Source organism: Polyodon spathula, chromosome 18 (assembly GCF_017654505.1).
Source record: "Polyodon spathula isolate WHYD16114869_AA chromosome 18, ASM1765450v1, whole genome shotgun sequence".
NCBI lineage: Eukaryota > Metazoa > Chordata > Actinopteri > Acipenseriformes > Polyodontidae > Polyodon > Polyodon spathula.
Genome location: NC_054551.1, coordinates 29,175,289 through 29,201,196, shown reverse-complemented (window position 1 = coordinate 29,201,196; position 25,908 = coordinate 29,175,289). Strand labels below are relative to the sequence as shown.

The following is a 25,908-nucleotide window of genomic DNA, read 5'->3' as shown; positions in this document are numbered from 1 at the left end:
ATGACCATTTTGGAGTCTATCAGAATAATTTCTGCTTTAATCAACATTTTTCAGCTGGATACTATCTAATGATACACCATGACTGGAAGAACTGAAAAATGTGATTTACTGTGTATTCATTCATAGGTCTATCCATTGCAGGTAATGTATAACAAATAGAGACAAACATCTACAGGCTGTAAACGCAACATACAGGGAACGAAGAACCTGGTTTTCAGTTTGTCTTTGTGTTATTCAAATCTAATTCAAACTGAAATGCAATCACAACAGATCCAGGACCTGGTTCTAAAATACTGGCCAAAGGGTTTGCAAATGAGAAATAGCAGTTTTGAGTAAATTCTCAACGCAAGACTTCTACAATATCGTACTGGTGACTGCAGTAAAAAAAATCTCCAATGTAATATACTTAAGTTTACTTTTTAAAAAAGAATTTGGTTTTAGATGTAAAAAAACTAAAGTATTATGATCTTTACTATAACACAAAATCATATAGTCCACATCAACTCAATCAATCTTTAATTAGCCAGGATCCAAACCTTGCAGGTCCCCATATATATGGAAGCAAGACATCAAGATACAACAAGCTGACACATTAGAAGACAAAGAATTAGTAATAAGTAATAATCTTAATGATTTGCGCATTCAGTCACAAGAGCACCGAGTTACCCATTCCAGTGCAAGGTGTTTCACATGTTCCAAAGATACCCTTCAAACAAGTGAGTGATAGAGAAAGAGGAGTACTCTGTGCACCCCTGTGAACTGAAGTTACCGACGTGGTGCAAAACTGATAACAATTTAGAATGTTCCCAGAGCCCAGGTCTATAAATCAGGCTGATGGATTTGTAGAGTGGGGTGGGGGTTGTGTGTGTGTGTGTGACACTTTAAAAGGGGAAGTCTGAAAAATATTCTTCTTTTCGGGGATGAGTGTCCATTATCCTGGGGTTCAGAAGCACACTCAGGTAAGGCATGGGAAATAGGGATTTTATTTAAAGGAAATATACTGCACATCATCTGTAACTTAATGCCTGATGTTATTGTGTAGGTACAGCAGACAGGGTTTGTGATAGAGCAGAAAATATTGTACGAAAATCAATCATACAAAGGGTTGTCTGTGTGTTGATATGTTTGTATTCATTTTGAAAAACAAAAACTTAAAGTTGAGATACTTCAGTTTGAATTTTCCAATATTGCATATTAGTGGGGTAGTGATTTGTCTGTATTCTCAGTTATCACTATAATATACAGTGTTACAATTCTGACATAACATATTACAATATTACAGGATAGTATTCATCTACCTTTTTATTTGTTACTGAAGAATGGGGAAGTGCATTCATTCTGATAAACTGTGAGAACTTACCCACTGGAAAGGTGTTTTCTGTATTGCTCTCATGAGTAATAACATGTAATGTGCCATTTTCTTACTGGTTTTATATATATAATATATATATATATATATATATAATATATAACCACGTAAAATAAAAAATATATATATATTTTTTATATGGTATGGTTTTATTTTCCTCATTTCACCAAGTTTATATTGTCCTAATGGTCGCATTTAGTACCAAGTTGTGCTCGTTGCTTACACATAGCCAATACAAATGTACTGTAGGCGTGGAAACATGAGCACCATAGCGCCTTTTGATTGAAAAATGAGCACCGCAAAAAAAAAAAAAAAAAAAAAAAAAAAAAAAAAGCTTTGTTGGAGGTCTATGAATTAATGCTGGTGATGTTCTATTCTCGCTTTCCAGGTTCTCTTAATAGTTTCTTGCTTTGAAACTACGTTCACACAATCATGACGGTCTCTTACACACTGAAAGTAGCCAACGCTCGGTTTGGGGGCTTTTCCAAGCTGCTGTTCAGATGGAAAGGGAGTATCTACAAACTACTCTACAAAGAGTTCATTGCCTTTGCCATCCTCTACACCATTATCAGCCTCATGTACAGGTACGGTTGCAGACTTAACTCTCAAATGATGAAGTTCCTTTAAATCAGGTATCGTTTTAAATGCTTGTAAATCAGGTATCGGTTTATAATGGCGAGATACCTGTCCACATTTGTAATCTGTCTTTGTTTTTATTTGTATTTCTTTTACAGTCGAGTCTCTTTCTTATTTTACAATAACGAGCTGAATACAAAATAATAATAACTGTAGATCTAAGTTGGGTTTTTTTTTGTGAATTATGCCTGCAGGCGTTTGCTTTCAGAAGAACAGAAGACCATGTTTGAGAAGACGGCGATGTACTGTAACCGATACACTGACCGCATCCCACTGTCGTTCGTTCTGGGTAAGACAGCCTCCACTTTCAAAAGGGGCTTTCAACGTGCGGAAATAAATACATCTGTGTTAAGAGGGTTTGAATACAAGTTCAGGAGCTCCTATTTATTTCTGGATGCCTACCACACACCTGTGTAAAGCAGGCTAGATTAGCCCAAGTGTCATTATATTAGGGAGCACCAGCACCATATAGTGCACAGCAGTGTATTTCCAGCAAAACAAAATACAACTTGACATCTTTCTTTGCCCAGTGAGAATTAGGTCGGATTTTATTGCATTAGCATATAATTACAAAGACATGCTTCCTCGTCCTTGCCCAGGTTTCTATGTGTCTATGGTGGTGAGCCGTTGGTGGAGTCAGTACACCAGTATCCCGCTCCCTGACCAGCTCATGATGGTGGTCTCTGCGAATGTCCACGGTATGGATGACAGGGGGCGTATCCTGCGGAGAACACTCATGCGTTATGCCAACCTGTCCTCTGTGCTCATCCTGCGCTCCATCAGCACCAGGGTGTGCAAGCGCTTCCCTACCATGGAGCATGTCATCGAGGGAGGTAATGTGGTACGCCAGCCCTTTCCGAGAAATATTCCAAAACTGTATGGGACATGCTTGCAAAACCTCAGCTACTAGATATTATTACGTCATAATAAAAACATGAGCAAAATATAAAAAGTGCAATCTCAATAAAAAAAAAACAATATATCATAGTAGCAATCATACAGCCCTTTACAGTGCAGAACCAAACAGCTATTCTCTTTATAATACCTTTTCACTTCCTTTCCTTCCCATTATAAAGCAGGATCCAGCCTACATTTATAACAGCGACTTAACTGTGGATGCATATTATAATGGGGGGGGGGGGTCTGCACTGAAAGTCTGTAGTTGGAAATTCATACAAATCTCAACAGAAAGCCTGTGGATGAAGTGATACAAATGTCCTGCGTGTTCTCTTTTGATTTCAGGGTTCATGACTCGGGAAGAACAGAAGAAACTCGAGGGCCTGTACTCTGACTTTAACAAGTACTGGATGCCCATGGCCTGGTTCACTAACCTGGCCTCCCAGGCCCGGAGAGATGGGCGTGTGCGGGATGACGTGGCGCTGAGACTGCTGATGGACGTGAGTACAGCGTTCCACACACTGGGACACACGTGAAACAAGCATCCGGGCCGCTCTTTGGCATTCTATAAACTGTGCTGTTTCTTTTCAAAGGAACTAAACAATTACAGAGCCAAGTGCAGCATGCTGTTTCACTTCGACTGGATAAGTATCCCCCTTGTGTACACGCAGGTAATACAAACGAATAAACTCATTTTCTCCTTGTCATTTTTAAAATATATTACCTGTTAATTGTTTGAATGCATTTAAACAGGATTGTCAGAAAGTTGTTCTAATGTGGCGCTGGTAATTATACAAAGCTGATCACAATAGTCATACAGTATGTAATACGTTGTTACCTCTCTATTCATAACAGAAAAAAAAATGCTACATTTTGCCACCAGCATTTATGCGTTAAATGGATCAATAATAAAAGGCTTACCCACACCACCCTTGCCCTCTCCCGTGGGCGTGTCTCACAGGTGGTCACTGTTGCTGTCTACTCTTTCTTTACCGTCTGCCTAATTGGGCGGCAGTTTTTGGACCCAAGCAAAGGTTACCCTGGTCATGATTTAGACTTCTACGTTCCCATCTTCACCCTGCTGCAGTTCTTCTTCTATGCAGGCTGGCTCAAGGTAGGGCTTACAGACAATCATATAAACTTCATGCATTTGCCCAGTCAATCCTGGTTGAGTGATAAGTTTAGAGTCTTGAAACTCTCTTACTGCACAAAGACTTAAATCAAAGCATCTGAAATGCAATGTCTTACTAAACAAAAACGCATCAAAAACACACAACTTCATGCAAAAGCTATTTCGTGGTTTCTTATTAGAAGTAATAAATAAATGATCTGACCCATGCTTTGCAAAGTACTATGGACCAACCCATGGGGACTTGGACAACTTTAAAACATACTGCTTAGTATTATAGTAATTATAACAGGCTACATTATTTTTTTCTTTAGGTGGCAGAACAGATCATTAATCCTTTTGGAGAAGACGATGATGACTTTGAAACAAATAAACTGATTGACAGAAACATTCAGGCAAGTCAGCTGAACGCCTCATCTGTGGAGTCATAAACCAGTGACCACTGCTCACAATTAAACTATAAAATACTCCATGTCCACCTCACTACTCTCATATTAAACAGCAAATCCCATTAATGTATAAGATAGGGATCTGCTCTTTTTGAATTGGCATGTGTTCCTATTTTAGAGAGATTTGGGAAGAACAAGCCCCCCCCCCCCCCCCCCCAACATGTTCAGATGGTGCATGCACATTTATGAAATCATTAAAATGTGGGTATAAATTGAAAAAATAATAGTGCTGTGACCTGCAAGAAACTAGGAGCGCGCTGTCCATATGCAGTGGGTACAATAGCTCATGTTTTCCAAACACAGCATGCACCTTAACTCCTCCCCCTTGTGTTTGGTTCTGTCTTTCTAGGTCTCCATGTTAGCAGTGGATGATATGTACCAGAATCTGCCCCCAGCTGAGAAGGATAAGTACTGGAACGAGTCCTCAGCTCAGCCTCCCTACACCCTGGCCACGGCATCCGAGACCCTCAAACCCTCCTTCATGGGGTCCACCTACGACATGAGGTAACCTAGCGCTCAGTATAGTCACTGTGTATGAGGTAATCTACACACTCAGTATAGTCACTGTGTATGAGGTAACCTAGCGCTCAGTAGTCACTGTGTATGAGGTAATTTAGCGCTCAGTATAGTCACTGTGTATGAGGTAACCTAGCGCTCAGTATAGTCACTGTGTATGAGGTAACCTAGCGCTCAGTAGTCACTGTGTATGAGGTAACCTAGCGCTCAGTAGTCACTGTGTATGAGGTAACCTAGCGCTCAGTATAGTCACTGTGTATGAGATAACCTTGCGCTCAGTATAGTCACTGTGTATGAGGTAACCTAGCGCTCAGTATAGTCACTGTGTACGAAGTAATCTACCCGCTCAGCATAGTCACTGTGTATGAGGTAATCTACACACTCAGTGTAGTTACTGTGTCCACAAAACTACTCTCACACTGGGCAGGACCTTATCATGATCTTACTGGAGCCCATAGACTACGCATTCAGGTCTCAGTATAGATTGATGGGATGTTTGCTGTTTACAGATGATGCAATTCAGTGCAGTAACACGCACGTACTGCTTGTTCATACATTTCTGTAAATGGTATCTGTGTAATCGAAACAGATATTTTAACAGAATGTATGACTAGTTTATAAATGTTTTTTTTTTTTTTAACAAAATCTAGGTGGTTTTTGTAAGAGGGTTCATACAAAAATATAAATCCATAGTAAATAAAGTTTAATTTACTGGAATACACACTGGTACTGGAAAAAAAAAAGAATATTTAGATATGATAAATACAAAACATTGTCGTCGTAACCTTGTGGTTCTGATATATGTTCTGAAATGTTTCGTGCATAAATGACCCACCCAAAACATAATGGTAAATAAATACCTGCAACACTACGTTTACTTCCCTCCAGTCCTGGAAGCCTGATGTATTTTTTCTCCGCAGGATGACAGAGGATTCTGCACAGCACTATGCTGTCGAGCCTAGCCCCCACACTCCTCGCATGCAAACGCCAATGCTGACCCGGTTCCTGACTGCTGCCTCGCCAGCCATTAGCCTCAAAAACTTTGGCCGCGGAAACCGGGGTATCCTACGTCTGCGAGGCGACAGCGTCAACTCAAACCCATGGCAAGCGGAAGAACGCATTAGCGAGGACGAGGATGAGGTGGACGAGGAAGCAGAGGTGCAGGGCAAGGCAAGCCAACAGTCCACCTCTGGTTCCATTCCAGCCAAGCCCCGACGCCTAGAAGCATCTGACCAGCAGAAGAAAAGGGAAGAGTTCCCCATCACCATTGACAGCCCCTCCAGCGATAGTGAGCACACAGACACATAGCCATCCAGCCAGTTGACCCAACACTTTTGCTTCAGTCGTTTTTCTTAAGATTCTTGTTATACCATTTTTTTTTTCTTTTAACAAGAGAACAATGAATAGATTTTATTTTCTGCATTTGGAAAAATTGTGCATCAAAATATATCAGACTGACCGCCTCCCGCTGACCATGCCTTGTAGCATAGGTGAATTTCAGTGATTTTTTTTTCCTTTCTACTGAACACCCCAATATGCTAGTGATATAGCAGGTAAACAATGTGGTACATTAATTTTAAAAAAATTTTAAAAAAATTTAAAAAAAGTACTTTTTGCATTTTTTACAGACTTCAATAGATGTCACTAGACCAAAAAACTTTCTGAAAACCTTTTTTTTTTCTAATACTGTAGTTGATATTAACTGTGGTACCATTGTTATGGATCAATTCAAAGCTGCACTAATCTGTTTATTTAATCTACATTTGTGAGCTTCTTCATGCAGACCCAATTAAGATGCAGGTGGTTCCTGACTAAATACATATACTGTTACAAATATGTTACTCCATTTATTGTTGTGGTTGACATGACCTCAGAATTTAGAAAGAGTCAAACACATTCAGAAAGAAACTTTATTTAGTTAATACCAAATAATCACTTACATCCTCAGTAAACAACTTATACCATTGAGAACACATTTAAGTTATACTTTAAAAAATTAAAGTATTTGTCTTCTTCAGATCTACTTAGGTCTCATCGCTTTTGTTTCAGTAGCAGAACTGGATAGATATCATCACTAGAAGACCAGATTTTTTTTTTTTTTTTTAAATCTAAGTCAAGATTTAAAAGACCTGCCCAATTATTAAAAAAAATAAAATATATATTTTGCTCCATATGGTTTGTAGTTGACCTGTCCTCTAAACTGCTGAGTCAATCACATTATCAAAAAATATTTACCAACAACCACTTCCATGTAAATCAGTTGGTAGGACAGTTTCATGCATGCAAGAAAGTTACAAAAAATACTGTATATATATTTGTCATCACATCTACTTGTCTCATTGCTATCATAAGTTAGACCAAAAATACAACCACCCTCCCCCCACTTAACTTAAGAGTTAAGGATATAGTTCAAAGCTGCACTATTTATTCAATCTACATGTGTAATGCTGCTGCTTGCTGTGCCCAAAAGATTGTTCCCGAGTAAACAAAGGATCATACACATACATGCAACAAATATGTAGTGGTGAACATGACCAGAGTATAGAAAGACTCAAAACACATTTTCAGAAAACACTTTATTGAGCTACTACCAAATCACCATTTACATTCTCCAATAAACAATTTAATAGACCTGATCTATGAATATATTTAAATTAAGAAAAAAGTATATTTCTGTCTTCTTCAGATCTATTTAGGTCTCATCACTTTTGTTTCAGTAGCAGAACTGGATAGATATCATCACTAGAAGACCAGAAATAACTCACTGCCCCCACTCTACAACTTTTTTTTTTTTTTTTTTTTTTATCTACCTGTACCTGCCACTTCATGGTGTTATGCATATGTGAACCACTGTATGTACCACCCTATTTCTTTATCCCAGAAAAAGATTCAGACACAAAAATAGTGTGCAAAATTATTTATTGGATTCTCAAATACAACAAAACTACCAATGGAAAAATACTACTAACCAATAAATGCATGAATCTTCCAAAATCAGCATTAGGTTCCTCGTGTCCAGGACAACACTTTCTTCATTTGCAGGAAACATTTGTACCCAACCTTCGAAAGGGAGAAGCTACTAATCATAAACCCAGCCCTTCTGCAAGCTGGGGTTAATCTAGCACTGGAATGAGACCTAAAGGCCAGGGGAAAGGCCATCAAGTCACTTGACAGTGCATGGACTAGAAAAATTAAGATGCCTCATTACCAAATTCACCAGTAGCCCAATCCAAAAGACAACAGATTGTTTAATCCAAGTAATCTTGGAAATTCAATCTGAACAAAATTCAAGCTTCCATTAGATACTTGTACACCAATGTGGAAATTACAAATTATATAAACATAGTTTAATAACCAACTTGCTAGAAGACATACCACCTTCAGCCTTTAGCCAGCACCCCTTAAATACACTAAAGAATGCTGGCACCAAGAGCTCTGCAAAAACTACCCAAGTTCACTGGTGGAGTATTCATACTACTTTAAGGGAGGAGTTTGCCTTGAACTGAACATGAAATTCCATGTACTAAAGTAATAAAGACCATGCACAAAATGATAGAATTTTGTTTTTATTGACTTGATATCAAACGGGCACTGTACACTTATTTGCCTTTCTTGGCCTTGATCTTCCTCAAGTAGAATTCCAGCTCCTTGCCTTCCAGGACATATCCATCGGCCCTGCCACACTGACCTGGCCTTGAGGCAATGCAGCCTGCAACAGGAGAGAAATAACGCTAACCAGCTTGGTCTACCGGAACTTTCCAGGAATATTACAAACTAATTAGACAAGTCTTCTTCAGATCAATTGGGTATCATCGCTTCCATTTCAGTAGCAGAACTGGATTAATATCATCACCAGAAGACCAGAAAAGCAAGTGTACAAGCCCTTTCAGTAGTAGCTGCATCCAATATAAGGGTGATGCAGTACAGGTAATACCGTGTTACTCACCCAGGAGCTTGCCCTGCTGAAACTGCTCTTCTAGGAGGGTGCTGATCTTGCAGGTCTTCTTGCGCTCATCATATTTCTTCTGAATCTTTTTTGACCTTTTCTTATTCAGGACTTCCTCCTCCTCGGGGGTCTAAAACACAATATCAATGTCAATTTTCAGCAGCGGGTAACTGCATCAGCTACAATTACTTACAGAACACAACTACAGTAGAACCTAAACATACATTCTGTATTATATTGATAATTTCAACAGCTTACAAGACAAATTAAAAAGGGAGCATTACGCGTGTTAAAAGTAAACCTAAGAAACCAGAAATGATGCAATCGTAATCGAAGCCTCGCTCAGGTGTCATAAATATCATCACTTGAGTTCAGTAGCAGAACTGGACAGAAGTTATCATCACAGAAAGACTTGGTTACAGAATTTGCATCACTGAAAGGCATTGGCCCTTAGCATCAAAAATTACTCCAAGTAGCATGTTCCCATTAAAAGTATCTTAAATTCCCAAGAAGCCATTTGTCATTCTATACACTTGCCATGAACTTACCAGCTTGGCTCCCTTCTTGCGGCCAAGGGGGGTTGCATAGTGGGCCTCATACCACTGCCTGAAGGGGGTGCTGTCGACCTGGACAATGCAGTTCTTCACCAGGGTCTTGGTTCTAACCAGCTCGTTGTTGGAGGCATTGTACACAACATCAATGATTCTGGTCTTACGGGTACAGCCTAGCAAGAAGGAAAATCAATTTGTTACAGCCAAAATTCCGGTTAAAAATGAATGTAAACTGTACAATCATACAGAGCAAAAAATGTAATCTGCACTAACGCCACGAGGGGATGGTGGAGGGGGGGACATTACAGCCAAGTTGAAACTCAGGCTCAAAGTTGTCAGGTGACTTGCCCAGACAAGCAATCGCTATGATGAGATTCAAACCCAAGATCTGAGCCTAGGGCTCCACTCTGCTTTGTCTGTCACACATATCAGAACCAAACTCACTCAAACAGCAATGCAATCAGTGTAACTATGACAAATTCCCCATCACAGGTGGGCACAAACCACAACCAAAACAGCGTGCCCACTTTAGGAGTGTTTTCTCATCACAGCATTGCTGAAGGTTTTTGCATAAAGGATTGGCAAGAACTCTGGGAATTGCTATCAAGGAGCAAGATACTACAGACCAGGGGTCTCCAACCCTGGTCCTGGAGAGCCCCTATCCAGCAGGTTTTATAGATGTCTTTACAATGGCTAAAGATCTGCAACACCTGTTAATCTTACTAATTAAGCCAATAATTGCTTCAATTAAGTAACCGACAGATTGGTTGAAATGAAAACCAGCTGCCACCAGCTGCTCTCCAGGACCAGGGTTGGAGACCCCTGCTATAGACCATACACATCCTAAATATGGGCCCATTTGGGAGGTGCTGGAGAAAATGCCCTGTACAAGCTATGCCAAGGTTGAAATATCTACTGTCAAAGAAATTAAAATAGCCATTTCTAGTAACTGTTCACTCACACTCAGAGCCCCAGGAGAAGTTTCCAACATCCAGCCTAAGAGCACGGTATTTCTTGTTGCCACCGCGGACTCTTACAGTGTGGATACGGCGGGGGCCGATCTATCAGGGGCAAAAACCAAAAACACAACTCAGTATGGGACCAGTGAAATGCTGTTCATTTCAATTGACTATTAGGCAAATTGTAGAAATGTCGACTATCCATTATACAACAACAATCTTGGGCAATGTGATCAGTGTAACTATGACCAGGCCTAACATTGGCAGGTTTAAGACACTGACCAAAACGATCAAAACAAACCTGCCTAAGGTCACGTTTTCATCATCCACATTGTCTAGGCACACATGCACGCACTTCCCTTACTGCAAGCCTAGAAGAGTACACCACTAACTTAAAACAAAGACTGCTGCGCTTGGGTTTCCCCTTAATTCTGGTTTAATAACTATACAGCCAATAGATACTACACGTGGCAAATGCCAATAACTCAAATCATGCATCTGCCAGGGGGTACTTTGCTCAATAAAAAGTTACATGCTCTGTGCATTTGATCAAAGCCCTGTTCTTACCTTGGTGTTTGCAGGAGGGCGACCCAACTCATACTTCCTTTTCTTGTGGTAGGGCTTCCTTTTGCCACCAGTCTTGCGGCGTTTATGCCAGTTGTCCCTGGAGATACCTGGGTAAAGAATTGGGCAAAACAATCCAGTGTTACCGAAATGCCAGTTCTTTACTTCTAAAGTATACACCGTACTTTATTCTGTGAGTGTTCAGTTCTCCAAGGTTGTATCCACATTTTGAATCGGAAACAGCATAAAAGTTATCATCATGTACACTCACTTTTCTAGACAATCGCGTTAACAGACTAGGCAGGCCTAAATGATTATATATTTTTTAAGTTTACCTTAAGGGCAAGTAAATGCATTAAGTAAAGATTTAAACAAACCCATTTCAACATGCACCGTGTTTCAATAACTACATGTGTCTGCATGTGCACGCGTGTGGGGAAGGCCTACACGAGTGTTACGTTGCGGCATCGGTAGTGTAAAAACAATTTTTTAACGTTCAGCTACAGAACCAGTACCATGGCATTACATGTTTAAACTACTTGCACCCGTCACAATCATGACAATCGATATCCAAACGTTTTACACTTACCCCCTCATTCACACCTGAACTAAACGCGGCCTAGCAAAAGCAATCGCCTCATTCACTCCGTCAGCTTTCTTGCGTCTGACACACAAAAAAAAAAAAAAAAAAAAAAAACATGCCGCCAGTTTGCTTGCAAAAAAATCGAGATCTACTTGAATATACAGCTGCATGTCAACGTAATCTACAAAATCTAGTACTAATTGGGTGAATCTTATTTTAATAAATAATGCCACATTTATTCACCTGCCAAATGGCTTACTGCAGCACTACCAAAACACTACACCGCACACGAGTACGAGCACATGAAAAGACAAACAAATGTAACTGTAACGTTATTTCACCCCAACAAAAAGCACGCCGCTGGTTTACCGGAGCCCTTAATTATATGCTGGTCACTAGTACAGAACCATGCAGTACAGTTAAGCACCTTACAGAACGACTGCTTTAACAGCAAAACAAAAACATTTACCACATTCGAGTTTCAGCAATTAACGGGGAAAAGACGACTGGCCTCTCCATCCACAGTTAGAATAGATAATAAGTAGTTAGATTAATTATCAAAGGCCCGCATTGTACTATCAGAAAAGCCTCCTAAAGGCGGCCATCTTAGAGGCACTGTTTTCACCCTTTATTTTTCCTGATCAATTTTACTATTAATTTCACAATTTAATCCCCCCGATATTGGTCTGCCTGTCTACTCTAATGTTTCCACGAAGACATTCTCTGGTTTTCACGGCCATGTCCCCGGTGTAAGGAGATGATGAAAGCTGATTCCCTACCCGACCGCTAAAGCGAAGCACATACCCATTCTCAGGCGCCGGCTGAAAGAGGAAACGCAAATACTCACGGACAGGTTTGATACTTACCAGACCTCGCGAGAGAACGGGAGATCTGTCGTCATTGAGTGGCAAATGAGGTTGAATTTGAGCCATGTCTGTGAAGGGCAAGTTTTCAACGTTTCTCAAAAAGCAAAACAAAGTGCTTCGCTTCATTAAAAACAAATAAACAAGAACAACTGATATGTGAACGTGTTGTTACAGCTCATTAATTGACTATAAATACATAAAATGCATTTAAAACAAAATCGCTCTTTATTAAAACGATTTTAATTTAGATAAGGCATGTTTGCTTTATATTTAAACCTTTACCTTAATGTCAAGTGATTAATAAAGTATTATTGAATAAATATACAGTACAATATATGATTAATGTATTTGAATTTCTGACATCAAGTATATGCCTTTATATTATAATACTGTATTTTTGTAGACGCAATCCAAGCACATACTGTATTCAATTTAGTTTCAATAACGTTTCTATACAGTAGGGTACACTTCTGTTTTTGATAATCATGTCAATTTACATCACTGATTTAATGAATATATTTGGCAAAACATAACTCATAATATTAATTCTGGGCTGTAGCTCCTCTGTATCACAAACATAACCTGCAGCTCCCCACAATCAAATTCAATTGTACTCTATTCCTGGGTTGCTCCAACCTTTCATGTTTAGACTTCTGTGCAAGCACTGTTACCTGACCAGAAACTGGACCTTATTGGTGTAATAGTCTGTTCATGTTAACTAAGGTAGATTAAGCTTCAAATGTTCACTCATTGTACCTGTCAAACAGGTAACCACTTGCAAATGTTTCCAATTGAAATGTATTCGTATGCGAGAAGTTCCTCTATTTGTTAGTAGACAGGATGAATAGGCTATGCTATGCTGATAATGATCTGTAGGTACAGATCCCTTGTGACAGGGTCTTGCTCGTGTCACCTGTGTGGGTAGCCGCTGTTCAAGCATACAGAGACACGCGTGGAGTTGAAACGCCGGCACAGGCGCGCAGGATTTATTAACAAACAGAAAACGAAAGGTGGTCATGTGACTTTACATACGATTGTAACGCAGAGGACTATTACAGCAAGCTGTACAAAAAGTGCGAAATAAAACAATACAACAAACTATAAATCAAAGGTACCGTGAAAACTGCACGCCTTGCAGCAGCCCCGCGCTATCTCCGGCGGGTGTTTTTAAACTGACCGACACCCCCCTACCTGCTGATTGAGCGCCAGCACAGCCAATCAATTGCTGCCTTTCCCCTCTACCAAGCCTAGCAGACGGCAAGTCTCAATCGAGCGCCCGTCTGTAAACAATAATTCCGTTACACAAATCAACTCCCATTAAACCCATTCCCACCTATAAATCACACCAACACTAATTTACCATTTCAGACTGGGAATTTGAATTTTAACAGATTCAAAGGGAAGGAGAATTGGAATTGGAAATGGGTTTTTAAAAAGCAATTGGAATTGAAAAAATACACGGACTCCAACTTTTACGATCGTGGATTAATTTTTGCTTCAATCTGTTCATTTAAAGCCTGCTTGGTTTTGTGTTCTGCATGCTGTGTTAGGAGGACCTTTACTTTAGATTGTTCACATTCCTTACTTTTTAGTAACGCTTTGTAATATTTATTGAACCCCTTTATTTTGCCACAACTACAGAAACACATTTTCAAACCCCCCCAAATGTTTTTTTGTTTTGAGCCAAAAAAAGTCACAAGACAACGTTTTTAGTTTTTTTTTTTATTGTTGTTATTATTATTACTATCTACATAGGTGACTGGCAAATCGATGCAGCTATATTATATCCGTATTACCAATATCAGCTACAGTAAGTGCATATAAAAACCATGTGGTATTTCAGTACTATTGATTTTGTTATCAGTTTGTGAGCCATCACTCCTCCCAAGGACTCATGTCTGTATCTATTGCTAGGCAGTTGTAGGCTGCATAACGAAGCTTCTCCTCGCAGACTTTAGCACTGAGGATAAGAGGAAACAGACTGTGAGTTAGTATGACAACTACTGTAGAAAACTAATGGCATAATTAGAACACTGGTGCATGGAAATTGTTCTGTGCCATGAACGCATTATGGGAAATATTAATTTTACACCAAGAAGATACTCCCACAAATAACGATCAACAGACAGAATAGGGAACTGCACACTGCTAATCTTCTACAGAAATAGCAAATAGAGTTGTTTTGTTCCGTCTTTAGTTACGTTGAAATATTTCACCCTCTTAACAGATGGCACCTTGAATAAGCAGCTCTTTGTAATTACTTGTATACCATCAATAGTACGTATGTTTAGAAGTGTTCAGTGGCTATCTCAAATCAAGCAGAGAGTGCATTTCTTGGCTATGTTATGTTAGGCCTGCAAGCGAAGCGAGTCTGGTCTGGCATACAAGAGAAATTAGAAGGGGTAGCCACCGAACACACATTGCAAGTCATTAAACCTAAATAAAAAAAAACGATTTCTAACCCGGTATCAATGCACTTCATTTGTTCATGCAGAACCTATTGTCACTGACATTCTGAGTGCCAGAGCTACAGAAGTGTCGCTGCTGCTAATAGGTTCCAATGGGGGCCTGTCTTGTCATTATAAACACTCTCTTTTGACTCAAAGGTATGAAATATCACACATTAAATAAGTTATTGTAGATTCATGTTCTGACATGCCTACCTGGGGTAGTTTGGTAGAAAGAGGGTACTGGAGCAAGTAGAGGACTGTGGAAGAGCATCTGTGGTTTCAGTTCTAGAGGACAATAATGAAAGAAAGACATGACACTCTCTGCCAAACAGTTGGAGAAAAACTGCAGAGTAACTGCAATGTAAATGCTGGATCAGTATACTATTTAAATTGTAGATATGGTTCTATCATCAGCAGTCAGTGTATTTGTCAGCTTCCCTGCAGCATAAACTCCCTTATATTCCGGGACTCTTACCCCTGTTTATCTGGGAAGATGTAGATTGGGGCAGGAAGTCGGCTCCTGCCCATAACGAACCTCAGGAAACGGCTCCGGTCCTCTGAAGTGGTTTAGAAACAAGAACACGCATTCAAGATTAACTCCTAAACTTTCATCTAAATCTCAAACCTCTGTGACCTATTCAACTTATGTATACTAATTATCATATCTTTTTATTCTATTTTACAATTAAACCATTTTACTATATAAGTTTAATAATTACACAACCAGGCAGCTCTAAGCCAATTTATGCAGTTAAACTTTTTTTTTTTCCCCACTGACCGTTGGTGAAGTTAGTCAGCGCTTCCCATAGATACTGCACTCTGACTTCAGAGTGCTCCAAATCTTCATATCGGGCTAAGAGGGGAGGGAAATAAGAGTAAAAAGCTGTTCACTCAGTACAGGGAGCTGTCCTAAACTACCCAAATTAAACATGAACTACAGACAGAAACTACAAGCCGTATTTGCCAGTTCACAGACCAGGCTGCGATACGTTAAATATCCAGCAGGCAGTGTTGTATACACAATTCCCAATGTGCAAAGTGGACCCATAAGAATAACTTCACAGTTAATTAGTTCTACACTACAGAACATGTGGGTCTGTACTCACTGAGGCGTTTAAGGGCTGCCACTGTGATCTCAGGGTCTCCGCATACCTTCTTCTCCAGTTCCTGCCAAGTCAGGAGGTCGAGGACAGCCTGCGGGACCACTTTCAGCAGACCAGCCTGCATCGCTGCGATCTGACACACAATACCACCACCATATTTTAGAGGCAGGGAACTGCCTGAGCCTCCCCCCTCTCACTATGCCCACTCTATCCAGTCTTTCTGAAACAACACGGAAACACCCTCCCCCACATGATTAGCATGACAATAAGTCATACCTCCTTCAAAAGGTTATTTCTGAGGATTTTATAAGTACGAAATAATAAACTGTACTCATCTTGAGGACGCTAACACACATGGCAACACCAGCCTATCTGCTCACGGCTCTCCTACAGCCTGGCTTTCTGCACCAACCGGATGAACTCCTTGCGGTCCTCGTACTTCACCACAGTGCTGCTGCCGTCTGGACTCAGCTCCACCACGCGTCCGTCGCTCAGCAGGGTGGTGTAGGTCAGCTCGGAGCCGAACTTGAACTCAAATGTCTCCTTGTCCATGCTCTCCATTGCCTCCAGCAGCTTCACCTGAAGGGGAGGAGAGGGGTGAATAGAGACGGTACTCAACAAATTTAAACAAATCAATGCTCTGTTCCACCTTTTGTGAGCCGAGAGTTAAGAGCGTGGAGGGTGGGATTATCGAACCAGTGATCTCTGCTGATTTTATATGGATTACCCACACAAATGATAATGTGTTCATGCAATGTAAACCCCCCCCCCCCCCCCCCCCACAAGCTTGCTGAGATTCATTTTCTCCTCCCCAATCTGCAGCTTTCCCTGTTCATCATTCAAGACAGTAGCTCTCACCAGCACAGAGTCAACTGCAGGAAAGTCCTTGCTCCAGCTCACTTCTTCTCCCGTTAGCTGCTTCCACACAATCCCAGGCAGAGCCAGCACCTACAAGATCACACAGCAGCTCAGTACTACAGTGAATCTAAGGACAGAGTCTGTTGTGAGTAAGGCTGTAAATCTAGGTTTACCGGATAAACTGACTTTAGTGAAAACAGCTGTTTATCGTTGAAAACATCACATGAAAAAGTAGAACTGATTTATGTTAGTCATACGTATATAATACTTGTGTATTTATTTAAAATTTAGATTTGAATACAGTGGTTTACAATGCTAAATGATTAATTTTTAAATCCCCCCCCCACCAAAAAAAAAAAAAAAAACAACAATGCAAAATCTACATAATGTATTTTTGGTTAAACTTTTAGTAAAATACTATGCCGTTTAGAATTTTTTTTTTTCACTTACCGTTTAGACATTTAACACTTAGGCCTCAACAGGAGGAGCTACACCGAGCCGGAATTCAACAAAAATGTAATTTTTTATGAAGTCAGTTCCCCTCCATAATGGGGAGGCACCTTTCAAACCAGCATCATTAAAACTGGGGAGATGCAAATGCAGGCTGTTGTACTTACTAGGAACTCCTTTCCTCAGAGAGCTGCTCCCATCAGCTGTCCAATCCACTCATATTTGTGAAACTCCCTGTAGGAGGAGTTTGGGACGTAGCGATCCCGCGACTCCCCAGTACCCTGGAAAGCAACAGCAACGAGGCCCTTCAAACTGTGACGCGTTCACGCTGATCTGTGCTGTGCCAGTACTGATGATCTCAATATACAATGAGAAGTGTATGGTGCTCCATTCCTAGACGCCTGTAGGGAGTGCTTTAGGAGGAAGTATTATTTTTAAAGGAAGTTTAAGGAAGACCAATAAAAAGATACCAAAGGTTTGCTTGATAATAATTTTTAAAAAAATCATACAAATGCTTACATGGCCAAACCTTGAAGTGATAGATCCAAGAATAGCACTAGAACCAGACCACCTCAGGTTTAACTGATGCATGCAAGACCAGGTTGAAACCAAGTCATGGACTGGATAAGCTGCAAGTTCCACTGCTTAAGAATGTATGAATATCTGCGTATGTTGTAAATAATAGTACAACGAATGCTTCTCACAGACAATGCCAAATAGAAACTAAACAGTAACCCTGACATACCAGGTTGGATGTGCGAGTCACGAAAGGTAAAGGTACTGGGCATTCAGCAGAACTCGGGCACAGCTCCTCAGACATGTCAGCCAGGCTGTCTCGGAAACCACCACCTAGTGTTGGACAAAAACATGCAAATACTAAAAATGGTTTTAATGATGGTCATAGATTACACAAACATAGGGGCCCCTCATATGAACTAAAAACAATGCATTTCATGTAGAACAAAGATATTGGCCGCTTTTCACAAAAGTTCAACTCATACAGTTTTTCATTTATTCTATATTTTTATTTACTCAACTAAGGAATGTAACCATGTTTTCCGTCCTAACGTACAGGATCGGTGCCATTTCAATAAGGTATAGATCTGTAAGGTGAAACGGGCGTTTGACCCAATGGAGCATTCCCTGTTTTTCAGCTGGGTTACCTTGGTCAATGATCCCCTCGGAGATGAACTTACACTCCCACCACTGGTTATAACTCACTGGCCACCTACGGAGAAAACATACCCATTAGCTACACCCGGTCTCCTCTGGGTCAAAAGCAAACTTTATTTACAGGAGCTTAATAGGAATACCTGTAATCCAACATCTTTTCATTCTTATCTGAAGGTTTCAGACCCTCATACACCTGCAATTTAAACTTGTTTAAAATGTAACATGGTAAAGTAAATGTATTCAATACAGTAATCTGGACTATTGTCAGAATCACATTAAAGAGTACAACTACTTGATTCTTCATAAACAAACATCACTTTTTGTGTTATCAAAAAATGGTGCTTGTGAATTCTATGTTGATGAAAGGTCAAAGTCAATGGTACTGGCAGGTGCCACGAGGACAGGCGCTGTACAGTATTAATGCTGCAGTTGCCAACACTGCAGGGAGCAGCGTACCTGAATGAAGACAGCGTGCTTGCAGCTGGGATCCAGAGACGGGTTGTCACGGTGCTCCATGGCAAGGCGCCGGTTGATGTAAAGTCTGGGCATTAAGTCAGGCTTGCTGGTCTCCGAGTCCTTCAGGCACTGAGTGATCAGGGCTGATCGTCGCTTTGACAGCAACAGGAACTGCTTGATATGCTGAAACACAGGAAGAGTGCTGGAGCAGGATTGCCCTATATCACCGATCAACACCACATGTATTTACTAAGAAATCTTCATATTAATGAAAATATCTATAAGAAAAGGGAGATGAGTGAAAATGTTGCTAGTGCTAACAGGACCTAAGAAAATTCAAAGCCTTGCTTATCACTCCTTTAATAAAGAGTTTTTATATGATTCAAGTTCCCCTTTGGCAAGACTTAATGATTTTAAATGCTACTGGCCTCTCAGTTGCGGTCGTGGAGTACTCTACAATGACCTGTTCAGGCAGGGATGCTGTATGCAATAGACATACATGCATCACGGACCATGTACATTTTCTAAAGGCTTCACCTTCAGATGGTTGAAGGTCCCCAGTGTGTAGTCCCAGGCAGGGACAAGATGGGGAAGTAAACCATCCAAGAGACAGATTAACCTAAAATAAAAAAAGGAATCAAAAGCCAGGACAGATTATAAAGCACTAAAGAGATGTGAAATTAGTCAGATGTGTCTGTGCACTTTAATGTGGTCAAAGGGTCATTAGACTTAGGTAGGAAACAAATAATGATGCTTAAGTGCACAGCGGTTTCTTTTTTTTTTTTTTTTTTTTCCCCCAGATGGTTTCAGTTTTATCACTAGTCTAAAAGTTGAACTACTAAAACCAGAGTATGTTTTTAACAAGTGCAACCAGAGTATATCATTAAGCACTTTATCAGTGCTGGTTCTCCAAAAGGTCAACTGATTGGCATGAACTCTAGTTGTTCCAAAGATATCACTAACTCTCAATGTCGAAGGTCAAGTTAGAATTAATTTCCCTATTCTTTTAGCTCCAGTACCATTTCCACTGTTCCCTCAGCCATGTGCAGTTTAACTTTTCATAATGAATGCACTGGATTCTATTTATACCCCTCAGTACCTCTGAATGACCAGGGCTCTTCGATACAGCACCTCCCAGTCGATCCCCTCTAGTCGTGGGTATCGGACCAGGTTTGGAGATTTAAACATGTCTGCGTTCAACCCTGGGTCCCGCTCGCTGGATGATTTGATCTTAATTCCTCTGATCCGGACGTCGATCCCTCCACCTGGGCCAGGAGAAAAAAGAAATGTATCTACACGCTGATAGGATTATAGACAAACAGATTCTGCAGCAGGTTTTCCAGTATAACAGTCTAGTTCCACACAATGTATCATATTTTTACTGCAGTATTTAATGCACTACTGACCTCTGCATTCCACTATTCGGATTTCAATGACTGGCAGATGTGCGATCACGTCTTCCAAAATGCACACTTCTCCAACCAGACTCCTGAGGGAAAAGACCTGAAGATTTAATTCACATGGGCAAACCTTTTTTTTCCAGACAGACTTTACTAAGCTTTATTCTGGAATTTTGATTTCAGTAAGAAAAGGTATATTCAGGAGTGCCGAAATTAACATTGTGAAGCATTTTCTTTTTAGCTTTTTACAATAGCCTGTTATTATTGCCCAAGACAAGAAAGCACAGTTGACTTACATCAGGAGATAGACATACAATTAAGAGCTGTTTTGAAGGGACTAGCTTGCTGTATTGGAAAAAGCTGATTCTTGATGCAAGGGGAAATCAGAAATAGACACTTTCAAAAGAGGAAAAAAACAAGCCTGGGGCAGATCCAAGACATGCTGTGACACATGGAACCTACTCCACGAAATTAAAGTCACTGAGCTTCTTAAGGTTGTCTCCTTCTCCTGCATACACAGCAATTCTCTTGGGCATGTAATTATCATCTGTTGTGTCAACAGTCAGAATCAGCTTCCTGGAAAGAAAAATGAATGATGTAAATCTCTTCTAGGTGCAAAAGACTGATCGAGTAGAGCGTAATGGGGTAAACAGAAAAGCAAATCAACCAATAAAAACACAGAATGCTTTTCTTAAACCATTATATGCATTTCAGATTCCAATCGTGTTAACAAGATTCACCCTTCGTGTTCCCTATATACTCCTGGTGTCAATGGAAACATCCACAAGTCTGGTAGGATGACCTATAGCACTAATTCAATTCGCTGTACGTTAATGCTGATTCAGTCTGTGGAAAACTGCACTGTACACGGCTGGTTATTTTCAGTAACTTAGGTCTGTGTTGTCTCTTAACAGCAGTACTAACAGATACATGTAACTTTTCTGCTGCAGTCTTTTAAGTGATCAGAAAGCTTAAAAAGAAGATGGTTATGGCTGTACACTAACTGCAAGCTGGATAGAGGAACAGTGCGTTAGTCTGTACACCAATGTTCTTTGTTTCACCACACGGTGGGCATCCTTACTTTACAACAGTCCCTTTCTTCATGCGCAGGCGTATCCAGTGCTGTCCCTGCGCTCCATCACTCTCCCAGTATGTGTCAGCATCCCCATCAGTCATGCACGAGACACCTTCACTTGGGTCTTCCTAAGAATAGATAAAACAAAGATGCATCAATACACACCAAGACCAACCTGACAAGATGGTGAGATACAGTTTTATATTACAGAAAGAGATATCTATAGCATAAATAGTAAATTGTTCTTAATCACTTAAATGGTTGAAAGAAAAAACAGAGGCTTCCCTGAAACCTTCCTTTGACACTTGGTCTAGAACTCGAAAACAGCAATAAACCTTCAGCTCCAAACTTTTAGACATCCATTTGGTACAGTGGCCTTAAAGGGACCAGTGTGCAATATCAGAAACACACTGGGACAATCCAAGTAGTAAAAGAGGTTTAAATACTGCCACTTACAGAACAGGAAGAGACGTCAATGCTTTCCATGTACTGCTTGATGCTTCCCAGGTCCCTATCCTCTTTACCAATATGGTCGTAGAAATAATGAACCAAATCTTCATCACATTCAAATGTCCAGGTGGGAGGAACATACCTGCAGTTACAGAAACACAACACAACACAGCACGTCAATCAAGCAAGCATCTTTTTCTTTCACTGCTTTTCAATCAATCAACTTATTTTATATTGCACCTTTAATAGTGGACCACCATCACAACAATGCTTTACAAGATGCAGTAACAAGAAGAAAATCCATAAAACTTTAAATAGATAAATGCATAATACATGATACAGTAAAAAAAAAAAAAAAAAAAAAAACACAGAGTGAATAATATATGATAGTAACATAACACATGAAATAGTAGCAGCAACACAGCAGCTAACAGCAGATATCAGGCTTAAAGAGCACGGAAAGCAAGAGAAAACAGGTGTTGATCACATTTTTTAAATCTAGTAAGGATCCTGGCAGTGGCATTGGGAACTAGCTGCAGTCGGTTTATGGTGCGTGCTGGGAGACCAACACCAGTAGAGTTGCAGTAGTCGAGTCAAATGCATGACAAGTATCTCCGCATCCGGGCGGCAAAGGTAGGGACAGACTTTGGAATGTTTCGAAGATGGTAGAAAGAAGATTTGATCACAGAGAAGATGTGGGCATCAATGGGGAGGTTGCTGTCAAGAAGTACACCAAGGCTTCGTACTGCTGGGGGAAAGCAACAGCAGACAGTTTCCAAGGTTCAGGGCAGCTATATTGAGATTCTTAAGTTGAGGTTTAGATCCTACTAGAAGGAGTTCAGATTTGCTAGTGTTCAGCTGAAGAAAACTGGCAGACATCCAGGTCTCAATGTCTTATATGCAGGCAGAGAGCCGGACCATGGCAGAGGGGCTTCCAGGGTCCAGTTTTAAGCAGAGCTGGGTGTCGTCAACATAGCAGTGAAACATGAGGCTGTGTTGACGGATGAGGTGACCCAAGGGAAGCATGTAGCTATTAAAGAGAAGGGGCCCAAGAACCATAGAAAACAGACTGCATGCATCCGGACAGGTAATAGGACATCCAGGAGAGACCAGTTCCAGTGATCCCAGCATACTTCTGAAGGCGGTGATGGATGATTTAGTACAGCAATACAATCAGGTACAAGGCTTAAAATCACTGAACAAGATTCTTTTAAGTTTTATGTTGCCTGTTTTTTTCACTGGGTAAAAGCTTGCAGATTACCTGAGCTTCTGCATGGCTGCGTCGTCCTGCTGTGCAACTCTGGGTTTCGATCCCAAGCGCAGGCAACACTGCGTATCCACAACCTGCTCCCACCTGTTTAAAAAAAATAAATAAATAAATAAAAAATTATATATATATATATATATATATATATATATATATATATATATATATATATATATATATATACACACACACACACACACACACACACACATACATACATACATACATACATATATAAAATCAAACAGAATATCAGAAGACCGCAGTTCCACAATGCAGGGTTCTTTTCCTATATGTGATCGATTCTGTTCTTGTGAAAAGGTAGGTTTAAGAGACCTGGTACAAGGTTTGTAGTCGTATCCAAACAGCTGCCCCTGTCGCTGTATTCTCTCTTGTGACTCCACAGGAACCAGCCGATCCCCTCCCTCTGCATGCTTACAAACCAGGATCCAGCCCTCCTCCACATCCTCTTGTGCTCTTCCAGCTGTTCCTGGGGAGGAAGAGAGATCATTGGTGGCCATGACTGCATTTTAGATTGCATGTTCTTGGTTATAATGTACACTGTGTTTGAGGATCTATGTAGACTAGGAAGGGAAAGCCATTAACTTGCAGCATCTAAAGTATTAAATCAGTCAAGGGCGTCCATTGTCAAGCTTGGAATTGTAGTTGCTTAATTTAGCAAAAACAAGTTATAAGAGGTATCAAACACTTTGTTTAACTATCCTTAAGCATAGATTGCTTAATCGACTCTTTGGGTGGCTAGATCAAGTTCCTTCCATCCTAACCACAAAATGTATGGATAGTTTAAACTGTTTCATTGATAGTATTTTAATCTGCTTTTTAAACCACTGGAGTTGATCTGTAAGCATTCAAAGGGGGATCTCTCTAGTGGAAGTCCCAAAGGAACTGGCAGGAATGTGCTGCCTTAGAATTAGGCATGTGTGTGAGGATGACATCACAGAATGCACCAAAATAAAATTGGGGGTCCAACATGCAAGGATTTAGTTAATTATTTGTATTCTATACATTGCCCATCTCTAGCTGGGAATACATGGTCTTTGAAATCTGGTCAATTCTCTATTATAGGTCCATCACACATACATGCCTTATATTCAGTTATTGTACAGGATACCCTTCACTTGGCAGGGAACATCTTTAGTAAATCAAAAATGAATGTACTGTGCTGCATATTAAAACTAATTAGCTACAGGTACAAAGGCATTAAGATAAAAATTCCAAGGACCCATAGTAAGCACCTTATTTTAAACTTTTAAATGAACCAGTGCTACCTCGCATTTATAAATTCACAGATTTGTGACTACTGGGCACTTTAAACATCGGTTTGTACAATAACCAGACAATGTCAGAGGAATTACCGGTGTGTGATTTTCAGCTACACCGATAAAAAATGGTATGCAGCGTTGCTCCTGCATGCCTAAACAACTTAAACTTAGAAAGCATGGTAGTGCTCATTCAAATCTGGTATGTTATGCTGTTTTCGGTCTTTTTAAAATTTAATTTAACACATTTTTCCAACGTTAAGAAAATAGTATGCAAATATTTATCATATGTAATACACTGGGTCTTGTACATTTTTTTTTTCTCCTGCAACTTTGCAGTGGACTTCTCATTTTGTCTTGTCATCGTGATTTTTTTTTTCTTGTTTGAGAAATTTATCGTCGGTTTCCAGTTTAAGTTTGCCAAAAAAAGTACAATTAATGATAAATGTACCTCTGTTTGACAATAGGAAAATGCATCACATCGCAATTGATTGCACATGTACCAAAATCTCACAGCCTACCACTTTCTGACACTCAACGGGTCAAGTTTTGGTACGCGTACCACATTGTGATGATGTACCACTTTATAACACTACACCTGTAATTAAAATTATAAAACCGTCGTGGCAGGTAGTTATTCGGATCTGTTCTTGTTTCTATATGGAGCACTGGATGACTGACTGACTCACATTATAAACAAACCTATATCCTCAAACAAGACTGTTGGGTTTTCCCTAGATATTTACTTTGGTGGTATTAAGTTAATGTTAGTTATCATCAATCTGAATATACTGTTAATACAGACAGTATTATGAAGCAAAAGTTGTGAAAGGACCTAGAACCAGTAACTGAAAACAAGTCATTAGATTTAAAACGTAAATACGTACAGTAACTGAAATACTTACACACCTTGTTTAATTTCACCCAGAGACCGTATGTGTTGCAGTGTTCCTCTCCCGTTGCTCTAATGCATGTCCCTTTCTTGGCTTCTATGTTAAATTTTAAGAGTTTTTTGCTCGGCAGAGACTGAGGACACTCCCAGACCGCAATAACAGTCTTCCCCGCTGTAGAGCTGCCGGTGGAGGTAGCCGACGAATAAGAAATGGAACTGAACGATGAATCCTTACAAATTTTGTAACAAATTTCCTTGGGAACGAAGCATAGCGCTACCGGGAGGGGTTTACTGTGCCTAAAACAGTCTATGCATTAGTTAAAAATCTAACTTTTCCCAAAAGAATGTGTGGTAACATCGCTTACATTAATTCTGAATTAATATCTGCACAGCCGCCACCTGAAAGCTGAGAGGGACTTTCTTTCAAAAGCAAGCAAGCCTTAGTTTCAGTATGTAAATAAAAAACGTATTTTTTTTTCAATCCAGAACGCTCTTCCATATTCCCAGTGTATGTGTATGTTATCCACACCACCGTCTCAATGGTCAGTGCTGATCTCTCGTTGGTTTCCAGTAATGTCGCAAACTCCCA

At 40.1% G+C, this 25,908-nt stretch overlaps 2 protein-coding genes, 7 non-coding genes and 1 pseudogene across 9 annotated transcripts; 1 reads left to right on the top strand and 9 right to left on the bottom strand.

Moving 5' to 3' along the window:
* The first annotated feature begins 1,801 nt into the window (after positions 1 to 1,801).
* On the top strand, positions 1,802 to 8,449 carry LOC121330965 (bestrophin-4-like). Its single transcript, XM_041277989.1, has 9 exons — positions 1,802 to 1,953; positions 2,200 to 2,294; positions 2,605 to 2,838; positions 3,248 to 3,402; positions 3,496 to 3,573; positions 3,864 to 4,016; positions 4,346 to 4,426; positions 4,830 to 4,984; positions 5,917 to 8,449. The coding sequence occupies exons 1-9, from the start codon at positions 1,802 to 1,804 to the stop codon at positions 6,302 to 6,304; spliced, it is 1,491 nt and encodes a 496-aa protein (XP_041133923.1). The 3' UTR covers positions 6,305 to 8,449.
* Positions 7,006 to 7,077, bottom strand: LOC121294253. Its single transcript, XR_005946760.1, has one exon. It is a non-coding gene; the product is annotated as a small nucleolar RNA SNORD38 (small nucleolar RNA).
* On the bottom strand, positions 7,674 to 7,745 carry LOC121294251. The gene has a single exon (XR_005946758.1). It is a non-coding gene; the product is annotated as a small nucleolar RNA SNORD38 (small nucleolar RNA).
* Positions 8,044 to 8,175, bottom strand: LOC121294204. The gene has a single exon (XR_005946720.1). It is a non-coding gene; the product is annotated as a small nucleolar RNA SNORA35 (small nucleolar RNA).
* Positions 8,450 to 8,549: 100 nt separating the features above from the next.
* Positions 8,550 to 12,426, bottom strand: LOC121330966 (40S ribosomal protein S8-like). Its single transcript, XM_041277990.1, has 6 exons — positions 12,404 to 12,426; positions 11,020 to 11,126; positions 10,455 to 10,554; positions 9,491 to 9,666; positions 8,943 to 9,072; positions 8,550 to 8,705 (listed from the first exon to the last, which is right to left on the bottom strand). Exons 1-6 carry the CDS (start codon positions 12,405 to 12,407, stop codon positions 8,596 to 8,598), a joined length of 627 nt encoding a protein of 208 aa, XP_041133924.1. The 5' UTR covers positions 12,408 to 12,426; the 3' UTR covers positions 8,550 to 8,595.
* LOC121294188 lies at positions 8,785 to 8,855 on the bottom strand. The gene has a single exon (XR_005946704.1). It is a non-coding gene; the product is annotated as a small nucleolar RNA SNORD38 (small nucleolar RNA).
* Positions 9,279 to 9,351, bottom strand: LOC121294252. Its single transcript, XR_005946759.1, has one exon. It is a non-coding gene; the product is annotated as a small nucleolar RNA SNORD38 (small nucleolar RNA).
* Positions 10,679 to 10,785, bottom strand: LOC121294189. Its single transcript, XR_005946705.1, has one exon. It is a non-coding gene; the product is annotated as a small nucleolar RNA SNORD46 (small nucleolar RNA).
* LOC121294250 lies at positions 11,211 to 11,282 on the bottom strand. The gene has a single exon (XR_005946757.1). It is a non-coding gene; the product is annotated as a small nucleolar RNA SNORD55/SNORD39 (small nucleolar RNA).
* A 1,176-nt stretch (positions 12,427 to 13,602) lies between the features above and the next one.
* On the bottom strand, positions 13,603 to 25,677 carry LOC121330895 (annotated as a pseudogene).
* Positions 25,678 to 25,908: the final 231 nt, after the last annotated feature.

Bases quoted from the DNA above. Each gene is read 5' to 3' on its own strand.
- LOC121330965 (XM_041277989.1), top strand. From the start codon at position 1,802: ATGACGGTCTCTTACACACTGAAAGTAGCCAACGCTCGGTTTGGGGGC. The intron at 4,017-4,345 runs GTAGGGCTTACA...TTTTTTCTTTAG, and splicing joins TCTATGCAGGCTGGCTCAAG to GTGGCAGAACAGATCATTAA. The intron at 4,985-5,916 runs GTAACCTAGCGC...TTTTCTCCGCAG, and splicing joins GGGTCCACCTACGACATGAG to GATGACAGAGGATTCTGCAC.
- LOC121330966 (XM_041277990.1), bottom strand. The intron at 10,555-11,019 runs GTAAGAACAGGG...TGCCCCTGATAG, and splicing joins GCCCTCCTGCAAACACCAAG to ATCGGCCCCCGCCGTATCCA. The intron at 9,667-10,454 runs GTGAGTGAACAG...CCTTCTTGCTAG, and splicing joins CTTCTCCTGGGGCTCTGAGT to GCTGTACCCGTAAGACCAGA.